The sequence below is a fragment of the Neovison vison genome, chromosome 12 (genome assembly GCF_020171115.1).
Source record: "Neovison vison isolate M4711 chromosome 12, ASM_NN_V1, whole genome shotgun sequence".
In the NCBI taxonomy this organism is placed as follows: Eukaryota; Metazoa; Chordata; class Mammalia; order Carnivora; family Mustelidae; genus Neogale; species Neogale vison.
In genome coordinates, this window is record NC_058102.1 from 25,500,135 (window position 1) to 25,525,845 (window position 25,711).

Below are 25,711 nucleotides of genomic sequence, written 5' to 3' on the forward strand. Positions count from 1 at the left end.
CATTGTGAGGTTGTTTCATTATCAAAGAGCATGTAAGTGTATGCTTGCTTTTTTTTTTTTTTTAAGATTTTTTTTTTTAAGATTTACCTATTTATTTGAGAGGAAGAGAAAAGCACGCAAGAAAGCATGAACAGTGGGAGGGAGAGAGGGAGAATCAGACTCCCCGCTGAGCAGGGAGCCTGATTTGGGGGCCATCCCAGGACCCTGGATCATGACCTGAGCTGAAGGCAGACGCTTAACTCACTGAGCCCTCCCAGGCGCCTTGTATGCTTGCATTTTTAGTCTACGGTAGAGACATATGTTTCACTGCCCCGTATATCACTTGTTTCCTGCCTCTCTGTTTTATGCTAAAACAGGATAGAAAGGGGATAGTGGAGTGCTACTGCTCTGAAGGCTTTTGTTAGAGAAGCCTGCTGAAATCTCATGGCCTCAATCTGCCCGTTTTCCATGACTCTGATGCCCAAAGACTCCCAGCTAATGACAGTTGATTTCAAAGGCGTCTGGTTCCATGTAAACACAGTGACATTTTAAAACTGCTAGCAGGGATTTTTTCAAGTGATTTTATTACCAGTAAGCTAATCAACTTCTTCAGAGATGGTTGTTATTTTAGATTTAGTTTTATACAATTTATATAGAAAATTTTGATAAAATATAGATTTTATTTATTTTTTATTTTTTTAAAGATTTTATTTATTTGGAACGCCTGGGTGGCTCAGTTGGTTGGACGACTGCCTTCGGCTCAGGGCGTGATCCTGGAGTCCCGGGATCGAGTCCCGCATCGGGCTCCCAGCTCCATGGGGAGTCTGCTTCGCTCTCTGACCTTCTCCTCGCTCGTGCTCTCTCTCACTGTCTCTCTCTCTCTCAAATAAATAAATAAAATCTTTAAAAAAAAAAAAAAAGATTTTATTTATTTATTTGACAGAGAGAGTTCACAAGTAGACGAAGAGGCAGGCAGAGAGAGAGATAGAGGGAAGCAGGCTCCTTGCTGAGCAGAGAGCCCGACGCGGGACCCTGAGATCATGACCCAAGCCGAAGGCAGCGGCTTAACCCACTGAGCCACCCAGGCGCCCCTATAGATTTTATTTTTATAGAAATTATTAAACTTAATTCCCCTTAGATAAACCAGAAACCAAATAATTACTTATTATTATGTCCTTCTCTCTCACTGTTCTCAACGTTTGGAAATGGTAGGGAGGGGAATCAGGCAAGAAGTCAGAGAAACTGAGTACAGTTCCTATTGACAAGGGATTTACAATCTGGTTTACTCTTTTTTTTCAACTGAAATCGTTACTGATGTGACTGGATTCATGTGTAGTTGTAAGAAATAGTACAGAGAAAAAAGAGTATCTTTTACCTAGTTTATCCTAATGGTAACATTTTGTAAAACTATAGTAAAATAGCACAACCAGGATATTAACAGTGATACAGTCTGCTAATCTTACTTAGATTTCCCTGTGCTCAGTGTGTATGTATATATTTAGTTCTAGATAATTTTATCACATCGGTTTGTGTATCTACCATGATAGTGAAGATGCTGAACAATTCCATCATCGCAAAGATCCCCCTTGTTATCCCTCTGTAACCATACCTTCCTCCCACCCATCTCACTCCCCAAACCTTGGCAACCAATAATCCATTTCAAATTTTTAGTCATTTCAAGAATGTATATATAATGGGATCATAATTCCTTCAGCGTAATTCCTAGAGATTCATCCAACTTGTTGCTTGCCTCTATAGTTCTTTCCATTTATTGCCAAGGAATATTCCAGTTAAAGGACATCCAATTTGGCTCTTACAAATAAAGCTATAATAAACATTCATGTATAGGTTTTTGTGTGAACATATGTTTTCAGTTCTCTGGAATAAATACCCAAAAGTACAATTATGGGTTATGTGGTAATTGCATGTTTAGTTTTAGGAGATGCTGCCAAACTTATCCAGAGTAGCCGTACCATATTACTTTCCCACCAGCCATGTACAAATAGTTCGGTGTCTCCATATCCTCTTCAGCACTTGGTGTTTGCTACCGTTTTTTTAGCCATCCTGATAGGTGTATAGTGACATCCATTGCATTTGGCATTTTCTTGATGGCTGATGACGTTAAATATATTTTCATGTGTACATTTGCCCATTTTCTAATGAGAATTTTTGGTTTCTTGTTTTTAAAGAATTATCTTGTAATTTGGCATCATTTGGTACCCTGCTCCCTTGAGAATAAAATTCAAACTCTTTACTCTAGTGTGTAAGACTTTGTGTCTGGCCCCAGTTGGCCTTTCTGATCTCATGAGTTTGCCCACCTGTATGAGACGGACCAACATTCCTAAGCACTTTGTTCCCTTTCATAGCTTTATTCTACTATCTGACACACCCTTCCCCCTAGACAGATTATGTCATCCTTCTAGACATAACTCAGATGTCACTTTCTGTGAAAATCCTCCCTTCCAGTGTAGGAAATTTAAGAAAATAATCCTTCCTCCTCCACCTATCCACTGTCCCACTTACCCAGTTCTGTTGTTCTTTCTAACACTTTCTGTTCCCATATATAATCTATTTATTTGCCCATCTGTCTCTCTTACTAAAATACAACCTGTATGAATGAGAAGCATTCAATTCTGCTACATGGCTTTCTCCCCAGTGCCTAGAACAGTGCCTGGCACACAGTAGGCACATAGTAAATATATATTGAAAGACTGAATAAGGAAGTGAATTTGTGAATACTTGTGTTGCCACTCCCACAGCATACTGCCCAGCATATCCTGTTTATTGGTGTTACAAAAGTAATAGCTACCCTCTATTGTATTGATTATATACCAAGCAATACAGCCCACTTCTTTTCTTGGTCTGCTTTTGTACAGCACTGCCTCATCGTTTTTTCATAGCAGTCCGTTAGCTTCATCCTATGACTCCCTTCAAAAAAAGAAACACAAGATAAAAGAAATATAAGAATAAATATTATAAGAGAGTATAAGCATCTTTGTGTCCCTGGCCTCAGCAGATACCTGACATGAAATAGGTGGACACATCTGAGTAAATAGTTGTCGGGTTCTATGTTGCTTTTACTTGTGTGAGGTCAGACTCCAGCTGCATTTTGAATAAACCAGTGTCCCACTGACCAGGCTTTCAGAATGCACAGGAAACATCTGTTAATTTTGGAAAGCAATTACACCGACTTGGAGAATTACTGCTATTTGTTAAAACAGAGCTCCCTTAGAGAAGAGAAATTGAGCTAAAAGACCTCACATGAGTATCTTTATTAGACAGTGAGCGTCCCTCCATGGTATAGAATTGTTAAGCAATCAACATTCCATTCCACTCTTTCCATTGGTCATCTTAGCAAAACTGCAGAAAGAGCCATGGGTCTAAAATTCCCATGCCAATCAAAAGCCATTTTTGACAGTTTCTTAAAGTTGTACAGATCTTAAGGTGCCTATCTTGATGTACTATTCAGAAAATGCAGACAATGACTAAAAAAAAATAAAAATTTTTATGAAACTTTTCTTAAGTGAAGGACCTGTCTTTTATGCCTGACATGTAGTGAGAAAACTGAAAGTTTAAAAAAAAAAAAAATCCTAGCAGTTTGTAGGTACCCTTGGAGTTAGCCAAAATTTACTAAGATGCCCCAAAGTCCTGGTAAAGGCCTTGTGCAATTTTTATATATATGGGGAAACAATTGGAATGATACAGCTACAGAAAATGTGCTTTCTCTTATGGGGTGAATTATTATTTTAGACTCTTTGTTGTTTGCAAATAAAGTGTATTATGAACAGCAGTCTGGAGTAGTTGGATATCCAGATGGGAAAAATATATGAGTCTTGCCTAAAAAAGTTATAAAATCATCTAGAAAAATGTTAACTTAAGAAAACTTCTTACCCTTGTCTTTTAGTTTTCTCACTATATAACAGATAAAATCCCATGTTCTAAGAAGAACAAGTTAAGAAGACAGGTAAAATATAGAATATGCACAAGAATATGCATATTCTATATTTTACCTGTGAAAGCTGCTTAATAGATTACATATTTCCACTTAGTGTATCAAATACTATTTCTAGGTAACAGGTTCTTACGGCATATCAGTTGTCTGCTGAGTACCACAGGTGGGGAAGGATAAAAGGGACTTTTTTTTTAAGATTTTATTTATTTATTTGACAAAGACAGCGACAGAGGGAACACAAGCTGGGGGAGTGAGAGAAGAAGCAGAAGCAGGCTTCCCTCAGTGCAAGGAGCCCAACATAGGGCTTGACCCCAGGACCCTGGGATCATGACTTGAGCTGAAGGCAGCCCGTTAACGACTCAACCACCCAGGCACCCCTAAAAGGAACTTTTAAAATGAGAATTGGTACTAAGGCTTTAGCGAAGAATATAAAATAAAGATCTGAAAGGTAAAAGTTTTCTTGACCGTTAAAGAAATGGGTTTTGGTCTCATCAAACTATATGAACTCTTTATAGAGCAAAATTTAAACACTGTGAAAATAAGCAAATATATTAGCTTTAATAGGTTCAGGAGCTTTTTTGATAGTAAAATTAGTTTAGGTATATATTTATATTTTTTTAATTCTTTTTTAGAATTTTGTATTTAAATTCAATTAGCCAAACTATAGTATATCATTAGTTTCAGATGTTGTGTTCAGTAATTTATCTGCTGTGTATAACACCCAGTGCCCATGACATCATGTGCCCTACTTAATTGGATGATGGGCATTAAGTAGTTCAGATATATTTTTATATCCAGTGGTTACCTGATTACCTGTTGATTGTTGACACTTTTGTATAGTGGGCTAAAATGTAGATCTTAGCCATTTCGTTGAATGTAGCCTTATTAGATTGATTCTCCACAGTAGTAATTCTAAGCATCTTTAATTTTTATTGAGCCCTTCCCACTGTTAAGGAACAATGTATTTGCGTATTTTCAATTGCTCTTCTGCACTGTACAGATTAGTGTCTTTTCCGCCTGCTCATTGAAATCTTGGCTTCAGTAAATACTTCTTCTGGCCTTTCTGCTAATGCCCTGTGGGTAGGTGGATTCCATTATGTTAAAATCAGTGACTGTGAGTAGAGGTGTTGAAGTTTACAGTAGCTTCTACAGGAAGTATACTGAAAATTGTTGCCATAATCCACATGTCAACATGATCTGTTTTTTTGCATTTTGTGGGAGGCTTAGACAGGATGGCTGTCTCCAGTCCAACCTCCCCTTTACCTTTGATCTTTTCCTCCTCTTCTCTTCTCTTCATCCTCCTTCTCCTTTTCTTCTTCTATTAAGATTTTATTTATTTATTTATTTGACACAGAGAGAGAGAGAGAGATGGAACACAGTGGGGGAATAGGAGAGGGAGAAGCAGTCTCCCTGCTGAGCAGGGAGCCCGATGTGGGGCTCGATCCCAGGATCCTGGGGTCATGACTTGAGCTGAAGGCAACCACGTAGCGACTTAGTCATCCAGGTGCCCCTGCTCTTTTCTTCTTAAGTATTAAAAAATAAATAATTAAATATATATATATATATATATATATATATATATATATATGTATATGTACTGTTTATGAGGGATGCTTGGAAGAACTGAGATTACTAAATTTAGGGGGAGGGAGAATGGGGATTTTCAATTCTTTGTATTTTAATTTTTTAATAAAAGTTATATAGAATCCTTTTTTTTTTTCTTTCGAAGTTAAATGTGCAAACAGTGAAAAATAAAATGCTTCTTCCTTTCCCTGTCATTATCCCCCCTCCATTCCAGTTTAGAGAAAAGGTTTTCTGGGGGTTTTGTTTGTTTGCTTGCTTTTTCAATAATGGAAAGTTTTAGAATAAGTGGAAAGTTTAGGGGTAGTTAATCTGTGTTCACAGGAGGCCTTTCTTGGAGGTACTTGAGAAAGGCAGAGGCTGTCCGCACTGTTTCCTTTGAGGCAGGAAGTCTTCCTTGTTTCACCTCAGTGCCTAACACAGAACCTGACTCAGCAGGAGCTAAGTGAAGGGCTAGGGTAATGTGGACACGCGTTACAGATGGAGGAGTTTAGCATGCTTTGTCTTTCTACCTGCTCCTTATCTCTTTCCTCTTTCCCTCTTTTCTTACTGTTTTCTAGCATCTTAACTTCTCCTTACTTCTGCTCCTTTTCTGGTGCCTTTAGCTGGTGGCTCAAAGTAGGGGATCAGGGTTTTGAAGTACTGTCTACTAGACTCTTTCTACTTTAGGATGAAAATCTGAAATTAGAAGAGAAATACAGGTGGGGTGCCTGGGCAGCTCTGTCAGTTAAGGGTCTGCCTTCAGCTCAGGTCTTGATCTCTGGGTCCTGGGTTTGGGCCCCTGCTGGGCTCCCTGCTCAGTGGGGTGTCAGTTTCTCCATCTCCTTTTCTCTGCTCCTTCCCCAGCTCATGCTCTCTCTCTTTCTCTCAAATAAATAACATCTTTTTTTTTTTTTTTTAAAGATTTTTATTTATGTGATAGAGATCACAAGTAGGCAGAGAGGCAGGCAGGGTGGGGTGGGGGTGGGAAGCAGGCTCTCCGCTGAGCCAGAGCTGGATGCGGGGCTTGATCCCACGGCCCTGAGACCATGACCTGAGTCAAAGGCAGAGGCTTAACCCATTGAGCCACCCAGGCGCCCCTAAATAAAATCTTAAAAAAAAAAAAAGAAAGAAAGAAAGAAAGAAAGAAATACCTTGCTTTACATTGCAAAGTAAAGTTTCTATTACCAAAAGAATTAGCAACTTCATTGCATGACTCATGCTTTTTATATCTTTCAGAGATCTTTTTAGTCTTTGTTGTTCTTTTTTACCAAAGAGGGATAAAGCTAGTGTTTAGAAAGGTGCTTTTAAAAGTATCTGGAAGGGTGTCTGGGTGGCTCAGTGATTAAGCCTCTGCCTTCGGCTCCTGTCATGGTCTCAGGGTCCTGGGATCGAGCCCTACATCAGGCGCTCTGCTCAGCAGGGTGCCTGTTTCCTCCTCTCTCTCTCTGCCTGCCTCTCTGCCTACTTGTGATCTCTGTCTGTCAAATAAATAAATAAAATCTTCTTCTTCTTTTTTAAAAAAATATTTTATTTATTTATTTGACAGAGAGAGAGGCAGAGATCCCAAGTAGGGAGAGAGGCTGGCAGAGAGAGCGGGGAAGCAGAATCCCTGCCAAGCAGAGAGCCCGATGCAGGGCTCGATCCCAGGACCCTGAGATCATGACCTGAGCGAAAGGCAGAGACTCAACCCACTGAGCCACCCAGGTGCCCCAATAAATAAAATCTTCTAAAGAAAAGAAAAAGTGTCTTGAGATCTAATGGGACACCTCTAAATTAGGTGGTAACTGAAATTGTTTTGGAAATAGGAGACAGTATGATGATGTAGGTAAAACTTGGTTATTCTGAGCTTCAGGATAGTACTGAACAAGTACAAACTCCCAGAAAGCAGCACTGAAAGACCTGCTGTGAAAGCTTGGCTCAGATGATCTCATCCCAGGAGTTCGTTACTCAGCTGCGTACACTGACGATGAGCTGTTTCACATGACTGATAATGCAGAAGCTTCTTTCTGAAGTCAGTTTTTATACAAGTCTAGACTTTTAAGTATCTAGAATGATAATTTATTATTTTTTTTTAATATTACAGGTGGCACTCTAAATGTGTGAGGAGAGAGAGCATGCATACAAGCAAATAAGCTTCCTATGTATGAGGCATTGTTGTTAGTACATTATTCATTATAAATTCATTGAATCCTCATAAATCCCTTTCAGATAGACACTGTTATTATCCCTATTTTATGGATGAGGAAACTGAGGCAAATTGAGGTTAAGAGCTTATTACCCAGTTTTGCTTAGATAGTAAGTGACAAAGCAAAGATGAAAACAGGCAGCTTTTTGCTCCAAAGCAGATATACTGCTTTTTCCAGGTAAGCTACTAAAGCAAGGGTCGGTAAACTTTTTTGCTAAAGGGTCAGATGGTAAATATTTTAGACTTTACAGGCCATGTGATCTCTGTTGCAGCTCTTCACTTCTGTGGATATAGCATGAAAGCAGCCATAGAAAGTCCAAAAACAAATGTGTTTGGCTATGTTCTAATAAAACTTTATTTGTAGACACTGAAATTTGAGTTTTATGTAATTTCCACACATCACAAAATATTTCTCTTGATTTTTTTCTACTATTCTTGGCTTATGGGCCTTACAAAAAGAAGCAGCAGATTGGACTTGTCTACTCATCCTGTGCTGTTTTTGTGAGATATAAAGATAAAGGTCACTAATTTATTTTTTCTTTTTCTTTTCTTTCTTTCTTTTTTTTTTTTTAAAGATTTTATTTATTTATTTCACAGAGAGAGAGAATGACCACAAATAGGTAGGCAGAGAGAGGGCAGGGGGTGGCTGGGGGGAAGCAGACTCTCTGCTGAGCGGAGAGCCTGATGCGGAGCTTAATCCCAGGACCCTGAGATCATGACCTGGAGCTGAAAGCAGAGGCTTAATCCACTGAGCCACCCAAGCACCCCAAGGTCACTAATTTATCAATTCATTCATGTAGGAAATAGATCAGGTATTGTACTAAATACTGTGGTAACCAGGGGTGAACAAGAACAAAACCTTCCAGTTCCTCTTATCATTAATTCCACTTACGTAATGGACCAGTTTGTTCTCCTCCTTCTCATGTCTGCTTTTAAAAATTTGTCTTTATTTCCTGTCCATTGCATGTACTAGACATGTGCACATTATGTCATTTACTCTTCATAGCCAGTGGCATTATCTCAATTTTATAGTTTAGGGAAGAGGCTAAAGAGCCAGCCATCTGCACACAGCAGGTAAGCAGTAGAGCCTAGATTCAAATGCAAGTCTGTCTTGGGTTTAGGTGTTTTTTTTTCTCTTTGCTAGTGCCTTCTCTCTGCTCTAGAAATGTATGAAACTGTAATGAAATGCTTCTGACCCTTTCTAAAGGGAATCCCTGTATCTCACTTCTTAAACACATTTGTTTTTCCTTCTCTTCCATTTGTTCTGGCTCTAGTTTTCAAAGATGCTATTCAGGTTAGAAATGTTAAGGTGTTTCCCAGGTTTCCCAGTCAAGAAAGCTAAAATTAAACAGGGAGCTCGTTAATCATGTAACTAGTGAAAAGCTATAGTGATGCATGGGAATAAGAGTGGAGGAAGAAAGTCCATGTCCTTCCTGATGCCCTCGCCAGCCTCTCAGTCTTGGAAAAAAGAGACCTGTGTCTCCAGTGTGCTCTGAGAAAGAATGGGTTCTTCATGGCTCTCTGGGATTATAAGTAGAATTGTTCATGTATAGTTTTAAATAATGAAGTAAACTGACGTATAAGAGTGACAATCTAACCTCCCCATCTTGGCTGCTTATGGGCTCCTATCCTCCCCACTGCAGTGGGAAATCCCAATTAAAGGTTGTAGTTCCTGTTAGAAAATGGGAACACTCAAGTAGGCTTGGCTAAAATAAGATCTTAGATGGAAAGCAAATGTCTTTTTTGTTTAATTGCTGGTTTCCTTGTGATTCCCTACTACTTTATTATAGTGGGGTATATATTTAAGATAATATTGAATATTCTGTAACAAGTAATATGTTGTATTTCTGTAACACATAACATTAATACCTCTAACTTGAAAATTGCTTAAGTTTATCATGGCGAACTTTGGAAGTATATGCAAAATATAATAGGTATACAGGAAGCTAACTTGATATCCCTTCAAGGGGATTTATCAGAATAATTCTATTAGAAACTGTCAGTACACCTGCTTTGTACTTAAAGATCCCAGAAAATAGCACCATCTTTTGTGGTTTTAAGTATTTTAAATTAGCAATTAATTAAATTAATAATTAACTTATAGTTTGTTTATAATTTTAAAATAAATATATAACTTAATATTTTATTTATTCATAATATAATTAAATTAATGATGTTTTGATTGTTTCCTATCCACCCTGTCAGTGAGGAAGGGATTCCTGACCATGGGTTATGAGGATTGCCAGACGCATGACATCAGACAGATAAGATTCATGGCAGTTTGTTGGTCACATATATAGCCTAGAGGAGGAGGACATAGCATGCCACACAGGGCCACACCAAGAATGCACTTGGGAACAAAGTGAGTCACCAGGGGCTGTGCCGTGGAAGGCAGACCCTGCAGTAACAAGGGAGTGGGGTGACCTTTGGTTCCCATGGGACAATGTGATTGGCTGGTTTGAATAACTGCACGTGTCAAGGGGCTGAAGTCCTCTACTCAGGTGTAGCCGAAACTGTCCCTGTGATAGACAAGATCGTTTGGCTAGGGCGCCCTGTCTGAGGAACAACAGAGTAGGAAGGGTAACTTGTAGTTAGGCCATTTGACATCCTCTTGGTTTTCCATTGATGTTAAGGCAGAACCCAATAGGTATCATACCATAGTAGTTTCATCATACCATAGTCAGTTTTACCGACTGAGCCAATTCATAGTCAAGAGCATAGCATGGGCAGAGGGAATGATCACATTTTCCAAAGATCTCTCCACCTTGTCAGTGGCTGCTCGAGTTATGATGAAATTAGTGGAAGCAACGTGGCATGTATAATTGACACAAAAATACACGGTCACCCTGTTTAAGAAGAGAGTCATAAGATAAGGTGTTTATGTCCTCATCAATCAGTCTTACTTCCCAGGCGCAGCTTCCAACTGGGTTCCGTACTATAGTGTTAGAACCAGGCAAGGCCAAGGAGAGGGCTTGGGTTTGGATCCCCAGTTCCCACTGTGGATGGATGCTTGCCTTTTCTGCCATGGCTGCCTGCCAAGAGAGAGATTTCTCTCTAACTTGATAAACACCCTAACTTTTGGGGCGTCTGGGAGTTTCAGTGGGTTAAGCCTCTGCCTTTGGCTCAGGTCATGGTCTCAGGGTCCTGGGATGGAGCTCTGCATTGGGCTCTCTCCTCAGCAGGGAGCCTGCTTCCCCTTCTCCCTCTGTGTGCCTTTCTGCCTACTTTGATCTTTCTCTGTGTCAAATAAATATTTATATGCTAATTATGCCTATATGTTAGTTATGGTGATTATCCCAATTCCCCCTGCCTTTATCTGTTTTAGGAAAGCTTCACTCAGCAGGTAAAAAGAAAAGTAACCAACAGAATTTACAGTTTGAACATTAACTAATTCTATAGATTATCTTCATCCAGCCCCTAAAATAATATGATATATGATAAGCCCTCGATATTTATTGAAATAAATGGCATAGCAGTTTTATGTATTTTAAATAGTATAGAGTATATATATGACAATATATGTATAAATGTATTTGTAAATATGCAGCATTTGTGCGTGTGTATGTGTGCACGTGTGCGTATGTGGGTCTAAACATGAAGCACTGTCATGTAGCCATCCCCTCCTCATTATTTCTAGTGTCCTTTACTCAAGAGTTATATATTATACAGTGAGGAGGTGGAGGGAAGAAAGGATGGTGGGTCAACTCTAACTTAAAATTTTTTCATTTTTCCACAAATAAACATCATCTTCACTACAATGACAAAACTGTATTGGAAATGTGCTGTATTTTATTTGGAGGCAGTTCCAAGCTCAAGAGAATGCTTTTCTGTTTGTATTAAGAAAATGATTTCAGTGCACATTTCTTGAAGAATATTTTAAGGAATCATTCTCAAACCCTTCCAAATTTTAAGAAAACAAAACTGCTGGTAATTAAATGTTTGGTATTTATTTTAGCTAGTGCTTGTTTCAGGAGGCTTTTTTTTTTTTTTTTTTAAAGATTTATTTATTTATTTGACACAGAGAGAGAGAGACCACAAGTAGGCAGAAAGGCAGGCCAAGAGAGGGGGGAAGCAGGCTCCCCGCTGAGCAGAGAGCCCCATGTGGGGTTTGATCCCAGGACCCTGAGATCATGACCTGAGCGAAGGCAGAGGCTTAACCTACTGAGCCACCCAGGTGCCACAGGAGGCATTTTTTTTTTTTTTAATTTTTTTTATTTTTTTGTCCACACTCCAACTTTATTCACCAACACAGGAGGCATTTTTTTAAATAGCAATCTATTCCTCTCTAGCTAGGAGCGGCTCATGCTGCAGCTCATACCTGATCAGATGCCTTCCAGCTAAGCTGGAGAGACAAGAGTGCGTACTGGATTGTGATCAGACTTAGGCTCCTCCTGTGTCACTAGGATTGCACCAGGAACCCTGGAGGCCTATTTAGAGGCAAGAAGTTTTCCCACAGCTCAGAATGCTGTGGGAGATGCCTGATAGTATGGTACTGTTCACTGTGGCATAGGCAATAGGTTGTGTGTTTATTACTCAGTGGCCCCTGCAAAATGTTGAATAATCCCTTTACAGACTCTTTTTCTCTTTTTATTTTTGTTTTTTAAAAGATTTATTTATTTATTTGAGAAAGAGAAACAGAAAGAGCAGGAGGAGGAGCATAGGGAGAGGGAGAGAGAGAATCCCAAGCAGACTTCCTGCTGAGCACAGAGCCCCGCGTGTGGGGCTCTTTCCTAGGCTCTTTCCTAGGACCCTGAAATCAAGAGTCCAATGCCCAACCGACTGAGACACCCAGGTACCCCTCTTTTTCCTTTTTTAAAGTCATCAGCTGGCTGGCCAGAAGGTCATTCCTCCCTATCTATTCTCTAGAGGCGTACTGATGATTTTCCTGAACAATCCCCTACCGGCCTTAAGGAAAAGGCGTAGTCTGTGTACCTTTCCCACCTAAAAAGTAGTTAAAGGGGTCAAATAAAGGCAATCTTGAAAACCAGCAAGAATTTGCTACCACAGAAAGGAGTGGCTTCAGAAAAAGGAACCACAGAAAATACCCAGTTTCCCTGGAATGTAAACCAGAGGACTAATAAAAGCTCCTTCTGGGGGACCCTGTCAGGAGGGAATACTAGGCTTCGGTGATGGACTTGAAAAACACGCCCACTTCGTTTTCAAGCTGTAGAAACCCAGTTTGCTAGTTTAAAAGACTTAGTTGTTAACACCTCTAAAATCCATGAACCAAAGAGAAAAATGCTAATTGTGTGCATTTTATGCTGCAAGTTTCTTTCCACTTCCTTTCCTTTTTGTGGTAACAGACTCCTGCTGTGCATTCCCTCATTGTAGTGTTTTTGTTTATTCCTACTCTATGTGATATTAATCAAAATATTTAACTGAAAGAAGTGAATATGTTATATACATATGTGAAATTATTCTTTTTTTACTAAAGCCCAGATAATAAAATTATTAATTTTTAAAATTAAAATAAAGTTTGTCTTAATGGTTTCTCAGAAGATTAAAAACTACTGTATATTTAAAAAACTAATGTATATACCTTTCTTTAAGGGGAAGGATTTCCTCTATTATAGTGTAATATGAACATTTTCCGTCCACAGCTTTACACCTTATTAAAGCAGTCAGTAATATAGAAGATCTATCAGATGAGGTAGAGGGGTCACACTTGAAGAACCTGATTTTTGTTCAGGTCAGATAAGTTTGCTTCACACTCTTTTGGCTTTTATGTTCTATCACCCTGATCCTCTAGCTCTGCAGGTACTTAAAATAATTGCTCAAGACCCCATGTTTGGAAAACCTAAAAACATGCCACGAGTACATGACTTGCTTTATTTGAGAATGAAAATGGCAACGTATACTTACTTCACAGTTGTGCTGGGTTTCCTAAAAGCAGTAGAGAAATAACTCATTTTAGGGGTTGTTCCCATGTAGCACTCAGATAAGAGTGGAAAATGGAGAAAATTCTGTAAGCCCCATATAATTGAAAAGAAGGCCTGAAAACAAGAATAAAAGTGGTTTTCAAATCATTTTTTTTGGATTTGATTCATGGTTTTCATCCTGACACTGGAATCTAAAATTCAGTAAAGGAGCTGAAGTACCTGAGTAAAACATACTCTGGTGAAACTAAATAGAAACACTTTTTTGATGAAAATTGTGAACCAATAGCCTGTAGTTGGCATATAATAATATCTAACTTATGAAAGCTTTTTTTTTTCTTATTTTTCTATGTAATATTCATCCTTAAGTGCTTACCAGTAGTTTTTCCCATTCATTCTGCAATAAATATGAAAGCAGCCAAAGGAAATGCATAATCACCAAGTCATAATGAGACACCATTTGTAAAAGAATTATAACAACATCCTGCGGACTAGCAGGTTCTGTTCAGTTTGGTCCAGGAGTAAAAAGGAAGAGGAAGAGAAAAGATCACAGAAGTGTTCAGATTTACATGTTGTGACTTGAAAAGGAGAAAGAAACTTTGAAGCTGAGGATATTGGAATAAACTTTTTTCTTCCAAGTTTGGAAGGAATTACATGGAACATTCATTGTTTAAGGGGCTCAGAATAAAATGGCAGACGAGAGGAAAAAGGTAACTGGATTCATCAACAACAGGGGACAGGATTCTGTGCTTTCAAAGTGTTTTTCAGTTAGCTCTACTTCTCCTTTTCCTTCCTCTGCTATCCTTGTCCTCCTTCCCCTCCCTTTGCTGGAATTTTCAGTTTACTGGAGGCTCACAAGAATGTTTTGGTGGTGATGTCTGGCTCAGTGCTGTACAGATTTCACTTTCCTGAAGACTCTTAGGGGAGATGGATTAAATAAGTATTTTTAATTACTAATTTAAATTTCTTCTTAGATTTCTTCTAAAAAAGGAATCCTCCTTCATGTAACATCTTAACATGAAAGAGAAATTTGATGTACTTCCAGTGGAGGGAATACTGTCCTTATCGCAAAAACATAAAAAATAATTGATTTTTTAAAAAGTGAAATAATCAGTCTAAATGTGTTGATGCTTGACTGTGGAACTGAAGAACAGCTGTCTAACCTGTGGGCATTTACTTCTGGCATTATTTTCTCTGTCCTTACTCCATTCAGAAACAAATCATCCTTGGAAAGGATGGCCTGGGGAGGTAGAGCCCAGTCCTGACTCTGTCCTGGTTGTGGCTGCAGCTTACTTTCCTTTTACTTCGATTATCAAGTTATGAAATCAGCAGGCAGGAAAGTATAGAGGAAACACTATGTCCTGTTCCTTTAACCCAGAAAGCCTACAGTGCTAGGACATTATCTTCCAGACAGGGGGAAGGAAATGTAAAGAATACAGGAGCCCCCAACATGACTAGCATCAGTAAGGAATCCATATTTCATTATCAGAGATCTATAGATTTGAAAGTTGTTAAGGATTACATGAGAAAAGAGATTAACAATTTTTCTCTGTTGGATCACATAGAGCTGAACATATAAATGTGGTTACTAAATGCCATCTTTCCTGATTTTGCTCCTGAACCCATTATCTTTCCTTAAAATCATATCCCTTGTTAAGATATTTCTATTTCAATTAATATCCCCCTTATTTTGCTGATGACTGTTCATGAAATCTTGAAAGAAGACAGGTTTTTCCCCACCTCTTTACCCTGATGATTTTTTTTTAACCTCTTATATCCAACCCTTCCTCTTAATTCCTCATGTAGCCAACCTCATTTCTGCACTGTTGAAATTACTTCTTAGATCCCCATCCACTTCTGCCTTTGTGCCTGCCTCCATTCAGCCCCCAGTTAGTTCACTAGCATTGGGTTATAGGATTAGTCTTCCTAAAACCTTACTTTGCTCACTTTCCTCCCTTCTAAGCTTCAGAAATCGTAAATGGTCTCTCCTGTTTACCATCCAGATGTATGGGGAGCACCTTTCACTTCAGTTGAATCTTTTGAGATCATCAAGAGGATCTCACTGATGCTAATTAGCAGGGCTGTCCTTTTCCCTTGTTGGGTCAGGGGAGTGGGGCAGAGGCTGTGCCTACTAGGCTGGATTGATGGAAGAGGTGTTATTCTCCGCCTCTTTGGCACTATCAAGAGAGAAGTATGGTAATGACATTCGACTTGGAGTTCTATTAAGGGAATCTTTGAGGTCTACTGGAAGATTTGAGTCTTCTTGTTAAAGGCTTGCAAGATGAGTATGGACTCATCTATTATTTATGTCCTTTGGCAGGTTGGCAACTGACATCCTCTCCAAGCTCTTTTTTTCCATTAATTATGTATAGGAGACCTCTACTACAGCCAAAATGTTTTTTGTTTTCTGAATACAGATATCCATTTCCACACCACTGATTATAATGCCTAGGTTGGCCTTTCTTTAAACCACACACTATCTCAGTGTTACCCCTCCAAACCTTTCTTTGTGATCACTACTGCCATAAATACCATCTGAACTTCTGAAATTTAACACCCTTTGCTTTCCAATATAAATTTTGTTTATTCAGTAAAAATTTACTGAGGGCCTGTTAAGTATCAACTTAACAGGGTATTCAACTAAAAAAGACCCTTTACTTGTTCTTAGGAGTTTACGTTTTAGCTAGGGAAACAAATTTATCAACAGGTACATTGGAAGGAGATGGTGTGGGATTCAGAAGACAGGTAAGCTAATGTGAGATAAGCTGGGAAGGTTTTCTGTAGGAAAGCAATTTTCAGAACTAAACTCGCCCAACATGGGACAACTAGGTGACTCAGTCTGTTAAGCGTCTGCCTTCTGCTCAAGTTATTATCCCAGAGTCCTGGGACTGAGTCTCTCCTCAGGCTCCTTGCACAGTGGGGAGCCTGCTTCTCCCTCTGCCTTCCACGCTCCTGCTTGTGCTCTTTCTTTCTCTCTGACAAATAAATAAATAAAGTCTTAAAAAAAAAACCCTCCCAATATTTTGTGGCGGTTATGTTTTGATCCATATCCTTTTAATATTTAAAGCTTTTTTTTTTTTTTCTTGTTCTGAAACGTTAACTTTTGTAAGTATTTATATACCTAATGGTTTGGCAACTAGCTACTTATTATCTCATCAATAATGGCTTTCCAGATGTTGAACCAAGAAACACCTCTCAGCTCTCTCTTCAGACAGAATAAACCTAATTTCCTCACAGGTGCTACAAGCTGTTACTGATTATCCAAAATTTTTATATTGTTGAGTCTAAAAGAGTGCACTGATTTGAAAAAAAACAGATTACTGGGCTTTTGTTACAACCGGATTGTGATTCAGTGCCTCAGGGTGAGGCCTAAAGTTCTGTATTTCTAAAAAGCTTCTGGTGATACTGAAGCTACTCATAGATTGAACATGTTTTGAGTAACAGGGTTTTAGAGGATGTAAAGAGTCAAAGAATTAATGATAAAAACAAGTTGAGGTAGGTTTTGCTTTACTTAAATGGATGTATCCTATAGTCTCTCTATCCTGTTAACTTTATTTACTCCAGCTAATTTTTTTTTAAAAGATTTTATTTATTTATTTGACAGAGAGAAATCACAAGTAGACGGAGAGGCAGGCAGAGAGAGAGAGAGAGAGAGAGGGAAGCAGGCTCCCTGCTGAGCAGAGAGCCCGATGCGGGACTCGATCCCAGGACCCTGAGATCATGACCCGAGCGGAAGGCAGCGGCTTAAACCACTGAGCCACCCAGGCGCCCTACTCCAGCTAATTTAAACCAACTAATTACCCAAATGAGTTGGACTCCTGTCCCTGCACCCAGAGGCAGTGAGTTTTGCCGATGATCTGACTGGGAAGCTTCCGCTCTCCACCCCCAACTCCACCCTAGGGTGTGAGTCTCCTCCATGTCATGGAGCTATGATCAGGTGCGCACCCACCTACTTGAGGCTGTGATATGATTCCCTAAGGCCCTCCAGCTCCTGAATAGTAAGGAACCCCTGTCTTTGGCAGAGGGAGGTGTTCCTTTTGGCATTCTGCCTTCATCCAACTGGTTTCTCTAACAGTTGAGTTCCAGGAATGGCATCTGAGGCTGTCTGTATCCTACAATGTGTAATCAGGAACTGGCAGAGAATTCATCTTTAGCTTTTAAGATTCCTGTTAGGAATTTTCATAACATGTAGAAGCCATGGCAGTTGAGTGACCTGGCCTTGACCCATAAAGAGACCTGCCAGGGTGAAGTGCAACTGTCTCTTTATTCTCAGTGTTTCCTCCTGACGATTTTCTCTGATTCTTTTACTGACTCTAATGTTCTGCATGTATTCTTGTAAACTGCAGACAGGAAAACAGTTGCTACAGATAATTTGTTCCCGAGTCTTTACAACCAAAGTTAGAATTATTTCTCCCGTCTTCCTGGGGAACTCTGCTATGGAAATCCCCCCCGCCCCCAAGACTGGATTGCAACAATGGCTCTTAGATTGAAGAGATTTGTCTCAGTACAAAGTGGAAAATGTTGATGACGCCAGGCTGGAGAGGCGGAGGTGGTAAATGGCCTAGTACAGTCATTTTCAGACTTCCAACATGTATCCCCTAGGGGCCCTGCACCCCTAGAGTTTCTGATTCAGCAGGTCTGGATCAGAGCCCAAGAATTTTTAACATCCTCATCCCTTCCCTTGTCTTATGATGTGGTTACTTTTATAAAAGGAACTGGGGGTAATCAAGGAGGCTGGGCACATGTTCACAGTAGCCCATGCATCATTCATTACCTCCCAATTCTGGCAGATTTGTTAGTTGCTTTCAAAAAAAAGTAAAACAGACCCAGGGCAACACCACCTCTTCGAATGTTCCTGCGTAGCTAGTGAGTGCCAGTTTGTGGTAACATAGGTTACATCCTTCCGAGGCTTCTTGGTTCATAGGACTAGAGATCTGATCTTTTCAAGGAAGAAGATAGAGAAGCATAGGATTAGGGCAGCTGTGAAAATGAAGTTGGGTTTTTGACAGCTGAGATAGCAAAGGAGAAGGGGAAGTTTGGTTGGTCTGGCTATTTCCATCCTGGTGTTCACATCCCTTAGGTATACCTAGCTTACATCATAGGAATAAGACGGTTGATCTTATGTGGGTTTTGGAGAGTATTCCTTGTTATTAAATGTGACTAAGGCGATATTCTCTACTGAAGCAGTTCTGGAGCATCCCAGGAGGGACACAACGATCTTGATCTTGGTCTTGGTGAACTTCCTTCGGATGAGGAAGAAGACATCAATAGTTCTGACGAAGACGATGTCAGCTCTGACTCTAGTAAAGGGGACCCTGATCTGGGAGACAAACAGGTATATGTTACTATTTAATTGTTTCTACTTCTGTGTTTGTTGGTCTCATAGTATTTAGAAATAATATTTATCAGCATGATAGGCACAAAATCCCTAGTTATTTTTTTTCTTCAAACTTATAAAATATTATCTAATTTAAAATTAGTTTCTGCTATAATGTAGTACCTAAGGTATTATCACATTTCTAAATGCACATCACTTAAAGTTTAGTAATTTTGAGAAATTTATTTTTGGCACTGTCCTTTGGTTTTCCTTTTGATAATGGAAATCCTCTCTAAGGATTGTTCCTTCTATTGCTAGCAATTCTACTTGAAAGAAGGGAATTAGATGCATTTCAGACTTAATGAAATCTTTTTAGAGATAGAAAAAGGCTGCGATTAAAAACATCAGGATTTCCTTTGAAGTATTTGGTACTTGTATTTTCAGTATACATGAAACAAGATTGGCCACATGTTGATAATTATTTAAGATATGTCAGGACATGGAGGTTCATTATATTGTTTCTTTAGTTTGACAAGAATGGTTCACTATGAATATATATTTTTTGAATAAAGGCATCATTACAAAGGTAAAAATAGTATATTATGAATAACCCCACGATGTGTTGAAACATTACAGCAAGACAGAATTTGAAAGGTTCCTCATAGCAAGCCTATGAAACCAGAGAGGAGAAAATCCATGTTTCACCTAACTTCTATGCCATAACTTACCAAGCAGTTGTTTTCTGTTTAATATATTTTAGCTTTTTAAAGTTTATTTCAACTTTATTTTTTTTTTATTTCAACTTTAAATGAATGGTGTAAGTTGTGTAATTGTCTAGTTTTAAATATAGCTCCACCACATACAAGTTGGTTGAGTAACTGCAGGGAAATTATTTAATATCTTTAAGCTAAAGAGCCCCCATTTTATAAAGAAAAGGATTTATTGCAGAAGTATGAGGACTAAATGATTTGGTTTGTGTAAAGCCTTAGAACACTGTTTGGTACATGGTAAAGACTCAGTGATTATTTGTTTATTTCTTGTAAGACTTTATGCTGTAAAGTATTGAATCATAGAGTTGGAAGTAACCACTAGAAATTATTTAGCCTTAAGGTCTCTGAGTGTGTAAAGTACCTAAGCCAGATGAGTGACTGTTCTTAAAGGCCCAGCATATACTTCAGCAGTGTGTGGGTCTTTACTTCGACTATTAAGTAATTCCTCTGGTGTTTTACTGCTATGTGCTATCTCTGATTTGAAATTTTACTTTCCTTGTTGCTGAAGATCACATATATAGATGGTACAAATATTTGTAAAATACTATTTCCCAGATATATACCAGGCATAAAAAGTATGTACTAGACATAAAGCAGTGTTCAAGGATTTTGCTCTCAAACAGCTTACATCCTAATGGGACAAGAGGGGCCATATATTCACTAGAATAGTGAGAACTTCAGATTATTATGTGCTATGAAGGGATAAAAAGAGCAATGTGCTAGAAACTAAGAAGTCTACTTAGTATAAAGCCTCAAAGAAAGTGATATTTGACTGAGGAATATTTGCCTAGAAAGAGCCAAAGCCTGTAGGATTTGGGGAAGAGGCTTCCAGTGGTCTTCCTCTCCAAGGGCCATAATTAAATCAATCTTCACTGTCTTAGCTACAAGTTCTTTTTCCAACAAGTACTGCTTCCTGTTGTTTGGGTCTGTTCATTTCTCTTGTTCAAACCCTTTCTGATTTCTCCCCTTCTTGAAGTATGGCACCAAAAGAGATGTCCACTTTCTATTAGGAGTCTCACTGACATACTGTATAAAGGAACGATTTCTCTCTACCCTTTTGTGTTATGCATCTTCTCAACACATCCTGTCACAACACTGCCTGGTTGACTTATTCGTTTTGTGGTCATTGGAGACTTCCAGAGTTCCTTCCTCTGTGTTTATACCGGCCTTTCCTTTCCTTTTGTTTTTTGTTTTATTTTTTAAGATTTTTTAAGATTTTATTTATTTATTTATTTGACAGACGGATCACAAGGAGGCAGAGAGGCAGGCAGAGGGGGAAGAGGAAGCAGGCCACCTGCTGAGCAGAGAGCCCGATGTGGGGCTCCATCCCAGGACCCTGAGATCATGACCTGAGCCGAAGGCAGAGGCTTAACCCACTGAGCCACCCAGGCGCCCCTCCCTTCTGGTTTTTATGTTATTGGTTTTTGTCTTTAGTTGTGCCACCCACTGCAGTATGTCTCTTAATATTTTTCTGTTTTTATTTTATTTTAAAATATTTGTTTGCGAAAGAGTGAGTGAGAGAGCAGACATGAGCAGGGTGGAGGAGCACAGGGAGAAGCAGACTCCCCACTGAGCAGGGAGCCTGATCTGGGGCTTCATCCCAGGACTCCAGGATCATGACTTGAGCCAAAGGAAAATGCTTAACCGATAGAGCCACCCAGACGCCTCTGTTTTCTGGTTTTTGTTTGTTTATTTGTTTTGTTTTAAAGATTTTACTTACTTTTTTGAGAGAGAGAGAAAGCAGGGGGAGGGGCAGAAGGAGAGGGGGAAGCAGGATCCCTACCGAGCAGGGAACCTGACAGTGGGCTCAACCCCAGGACCCTAGGATCATGACTTGAGCCCAAGGCAGATGCTTAACTGACTGAGCCACCCAGACACTCCTATTTTTCCGTTTTTAAAATGAGATGATTTCTTCAATTAACCATTGACATTTAATATTTTTATATGTGATTCTAATGTATTAATAATTTCCCTCTTTTAGAGCTGTTGGCCCTCCTGACAAACTTACTCTCTGGTCACCTGAGACAGCTGTGGCAATAATTAAAAGAGCTAAGGCTCCCTTTCTAGATGGTTACTGATCCATTTAAGCGTAGCCTGGTGAATGCTTTTCTCCTAAGTAATTTGCTTTCAAAGTGGTTAAGAACAGCGTGGTCTTCAGGTGCCTGGGTGGTTCATCTGTCTTCGGATCGCGTCATGATTTCAGGGTCTTGGGATTGAGCCCATATTGGGCTCCCTGCTCAGTGGGGAGTCTGCCTATTCCTCTCCCTCTGCGCCTCTACCCCACTTGTGCTTGCTCACTGTTTTCCTCTCTCTCTTTCTCAAATAAATAAATCCTTTTTTAAAAAAAGAAGAGGAAGAACAACAACAACAGTCTTTGAGGCTGGATTGCCTGGGTGCTTATCATTTATCAACTCTGTGATCTTGAGCAATTTATTTAACATCTTTGTGCCTTAGCTTCCCCACCTGTAAAAAGACGAGGGAGTAGGGTAGACACTTGTTTTTCTTTTTCCTTTTTTTTTTTTTGACACTTTTTTTATTTTCTAAGATTGTTGTGATGATTAAGGTTATATACTGTTTAAAACAGTTCTGACACAAATTGCTCAACAGATTTTAGCTGTTATTATTGGCATATTTAAAAAGAAGCAAGCAAAATCTTAAGTAACTCTAATCATTCCTTGTTTATCAAAATATAATTTGAAACTTACCTTTTCTTATCTTTGATGAATAAATCGGAAACATGTTTACATGAAAGGTAATACTGTTTTCTCACAAAAATAAGAGATTTGACATCCTAAGACCTGTGCTTCAGTCCTGTCTCTGACACTTACTAGGTATTTGACCTTGATCAAAAAATTATTTTAAGTTGATTACTTTATTTACACCAATCTCATTTCACAATAGATTACAAGTAACAACAAAAAAATGTATGTAATACAAAAAGTCAAAATATGTAGTTAAAGAAATCAAGGGGTTAATAAATTGTGCTGGAGCTATTGAACATCCATGTGCCAAAGAATAAAGTAGATGTCTTACTTTGCTCTTACACAAAAATTAACTCAAATGGATGATAGACTTAAATGTAGGAGCTGAAACTATAAAGCCCTTAGAACAAAATAAAAGAATAACTCTTTATGGCTCTGGGCAGTCAGAGGCTGCATTGATGCAACAAGAAAAGTATAAGTGATGGGAGGGGAAAATAGCCAAATTGGACATTATCAAAATTAAAAACTTTTGTGTTGCATATAGTACCATCAAGAAAATGAAAGGATAACCCACAGAGGAGGAGAAAATATTGGCAAACATCTGTAATGAAGGACTTATATCCTGAATATATAAGGAATTCTTACAAGTCAATCATAATAAAGAAGTAACCCAATTTTTAAAAATGGGTTAAGGGTGCTAAATGAGAAAACTATACAGCGAAGGATACTTTATCCAGCTAGGATGTCATTCAAAATAGAAGGAGTGATTAAAAAGCTTCCAGGACAAACAGAAACTAAAAGACTTTGTGATAATCAAACCATCCCTACAAGAAATATTCAAAGGGGTCCTGTAAGCAAAGAGAGAGCCAAAAAGTAACATAGACCATAAAGGAACAGAGACAATATACAGTGACAGCTTTATAGGCTTTAGAGGCAAAAGCCTCTAAACTTTAGAGACAAAAGAATGATACTTTAGAGTATCATTTAGATACTCTTGAGAGGCAAAAGAATGATACTAAATTCATATCTTTGAATAGTTACCCTGAATGTAAATGGGCTAACTGCCCCAATCAAAAGACACAGGGTATCAGATTGGTTAAAATTCTGCCATCAATATGCTGTCTGCAGGAGACTCATTTTATTTTATTTTATTTATTTATTTTCTTTTAAAGGTTTTATTTATTTATTTGACAGAGATCACAAGTAGGCAGAGAGGCAGGCAGAGAGAGAGAGGAGGAAGCAGGCTCCCTGCTGAGCAGAGAGTCCCATGCGGGGCTCGATCCCAGGACCCTGGGACCATGACCTGAGCCGAAGGCAGAGGCTTTAACCCACTGAGCCACCCAGGCATCCCAGGAGACTCATTTTAGACCCAAAGACACTTCCAGATAGAAAGTGAGGAGGTGGGAAACCATTCATCATGCTAATGGACATCAAAAGAAAGCTGGAGCGGCAATCCTTATACCAGACAAATTAGATTTTATTTATTTGACAGAAATCACAAGTAGGCAGAGAGGCAGGTGGGGCAGTGGGTGGGGGTGGGGGCAAGCAGGCTCTGAGAAGCACAGGGGGAAGCAGACATTGAGCAGAGAGCCCAATGCAGGGCTCAATCCCAGGACCCTGAGATCACAACCTGAGCCAAAGGCAGAGGCTTTAACCCACTGAGCCACCCAGGTGCCCCAGACAAATTAGATTTTAAACCAAAGACTGTAATAAGAGATGAGGAAGAACCCTGTATCATAATTAAAGGATCTGTCCAACAAGAAGATCTAACAATTTTAAATATGCCCCTAACATAGGAGCGGCCAATTAAATAAACTAACTATTAATAACAAAATTAAAGAAACACGTTTACAGTAATACAATAATAGTAGTGGACTTTAACAACCCCCTCACTGCAATGGACAGATTATCTAAGCAGATGATCAACAAGGAAATAAGGGCTTTAAATGACACACTGGACCAGATGGACTTCACAGATATATACAGAACATTTCATCCTAAAGCAACAGAATACACTCTTCTCGAGGGAACATGAAATATTCTCCAGAACAGATCACATTCTGGGTCACAAATCAGGTCTCAACCAGTACCTAAAGATTGGGATCATTACCTGCATACTTTCAGACCACAATGCTTGGGAACTTAATCACAAGAGGAAAATTGTAAAGAACTCACATGGAGGCTAAATAGCATTGTACTAGAGAATGAATTGGTCAACCAGAAAATTAAAGAAGAATTTTAAAAATTCAGGGAAACTTTGGGGCCCTTGGGTGACTCAGTTGGTTGAATGTCTGCCTTTGGTTCAGGTCATGATCTCAGGGGCCTGGGATTGAGCCCTGCGTCAGTCTCCCTGCTCAACAGGAAATCTGCTTCTCCCTCTGCCCCTCCCCTCCACTTGTGCACAGGCTCTCTCTCTCTCAAATAAATAAATAAAATCTTCAAAAAAAATTCATGGAAACATTTTCATGAAAATGAAAACAGTTCAAAATCTTTGGGATGCAGCAAAGGCAGTCCTCAGAAGGATGTATATAGCAATCCAAGCCTTTCTCAATAAACAAGAAAGGTCTCAAATACACAAGCTAACCTTACACCTAAAGGAGTTGGAGAAAGAATAGCAAATAAAGCCTAAACCACACAGGAAAAGAGAAATAATAAAGATTAAAGAGATCCCAACGAAATAGAAACCAGAACAACAGTAGAAAAGATCAACGAAACTGGGAGCTGGTTCTCTGAAAGAACTAATAGGATTGATAAACTCTTGGCTAGACTTATCAAAAAGAAAAGAGAGGGTGCCTGGGTGGCTCAGTGGGTTAAGCCTCTGTCTTCGGCTCAGGTCATGATCTCAGGGTCCTGGGATCAAGTCCCACATCGGGCTCTCTGCTCAGCAGGGAGCCTGCTTCTCTCTCTCTCTCTCTCTCTCTCTCACTCTGCCAGCCTCTCTGCTTACCTGTGATCTCTCTCTGTCAGATAAATAAATAAAATATTTTTTAAAAAAATTAAAAAAAAAAAAAGAAAAGAGAAAGAACCCAAATAAAATCATGAATGAAAGAGGAGAGATCCCAACCAACACTGAAGAAATATGAACAATTTTAAGAACATATTATGAGAAACTATATGCCAATCTGGAAGAATTGGATGCATTCCTAGAGATGTATAAACTACCAAAACTGAAGCAGGAAGAAATAGAAAATCTGAATAGACCCATAACCAGCAATGGAACTGAAGCCATAATAAAAAAAAAAATCTCCCAACTAGAGCCCAGGGCTGGATGGCTCCCCGTGGGAGTTCTACCAAACATTTAAAGAAGGACTAATACCTATTCTTAAACTGTTTTTAAAAACAGAGATAGGGCACCTGGGTGGCTCAG

General features: G+C 39.1%; 1 protein-coding gene across 4 annotated transcripts in view; it reads left to right on the forward strand.

Annotated features, from left to right (window-relative positions):
- The window catches only part of FGD6 (FYVE, RhoGEF and PH domain containing 6), a 115,044-nt gene that overhangs the window by 17,484 nt on the left and 71,849 nt on the right, over window positions 1–25,711 (forward strand). For 3 of the 4 annotated variants that reach the window (XM_044228814.1, XM_044228816.1, XM_044228817.1), the window contains exon 3: window positions 18,740–18,890. In XM_044228814.1, coding sequence (XP_044084749.1) covers window positions 18,740–18,890 — 151 coding nt within the window. The remainder of the gene's footprint in view (window positions 1–18,739; window positions 18,891–25,711) is intronic. The other variant, XM_044228815.1, reaches the window with a different exon arrangement.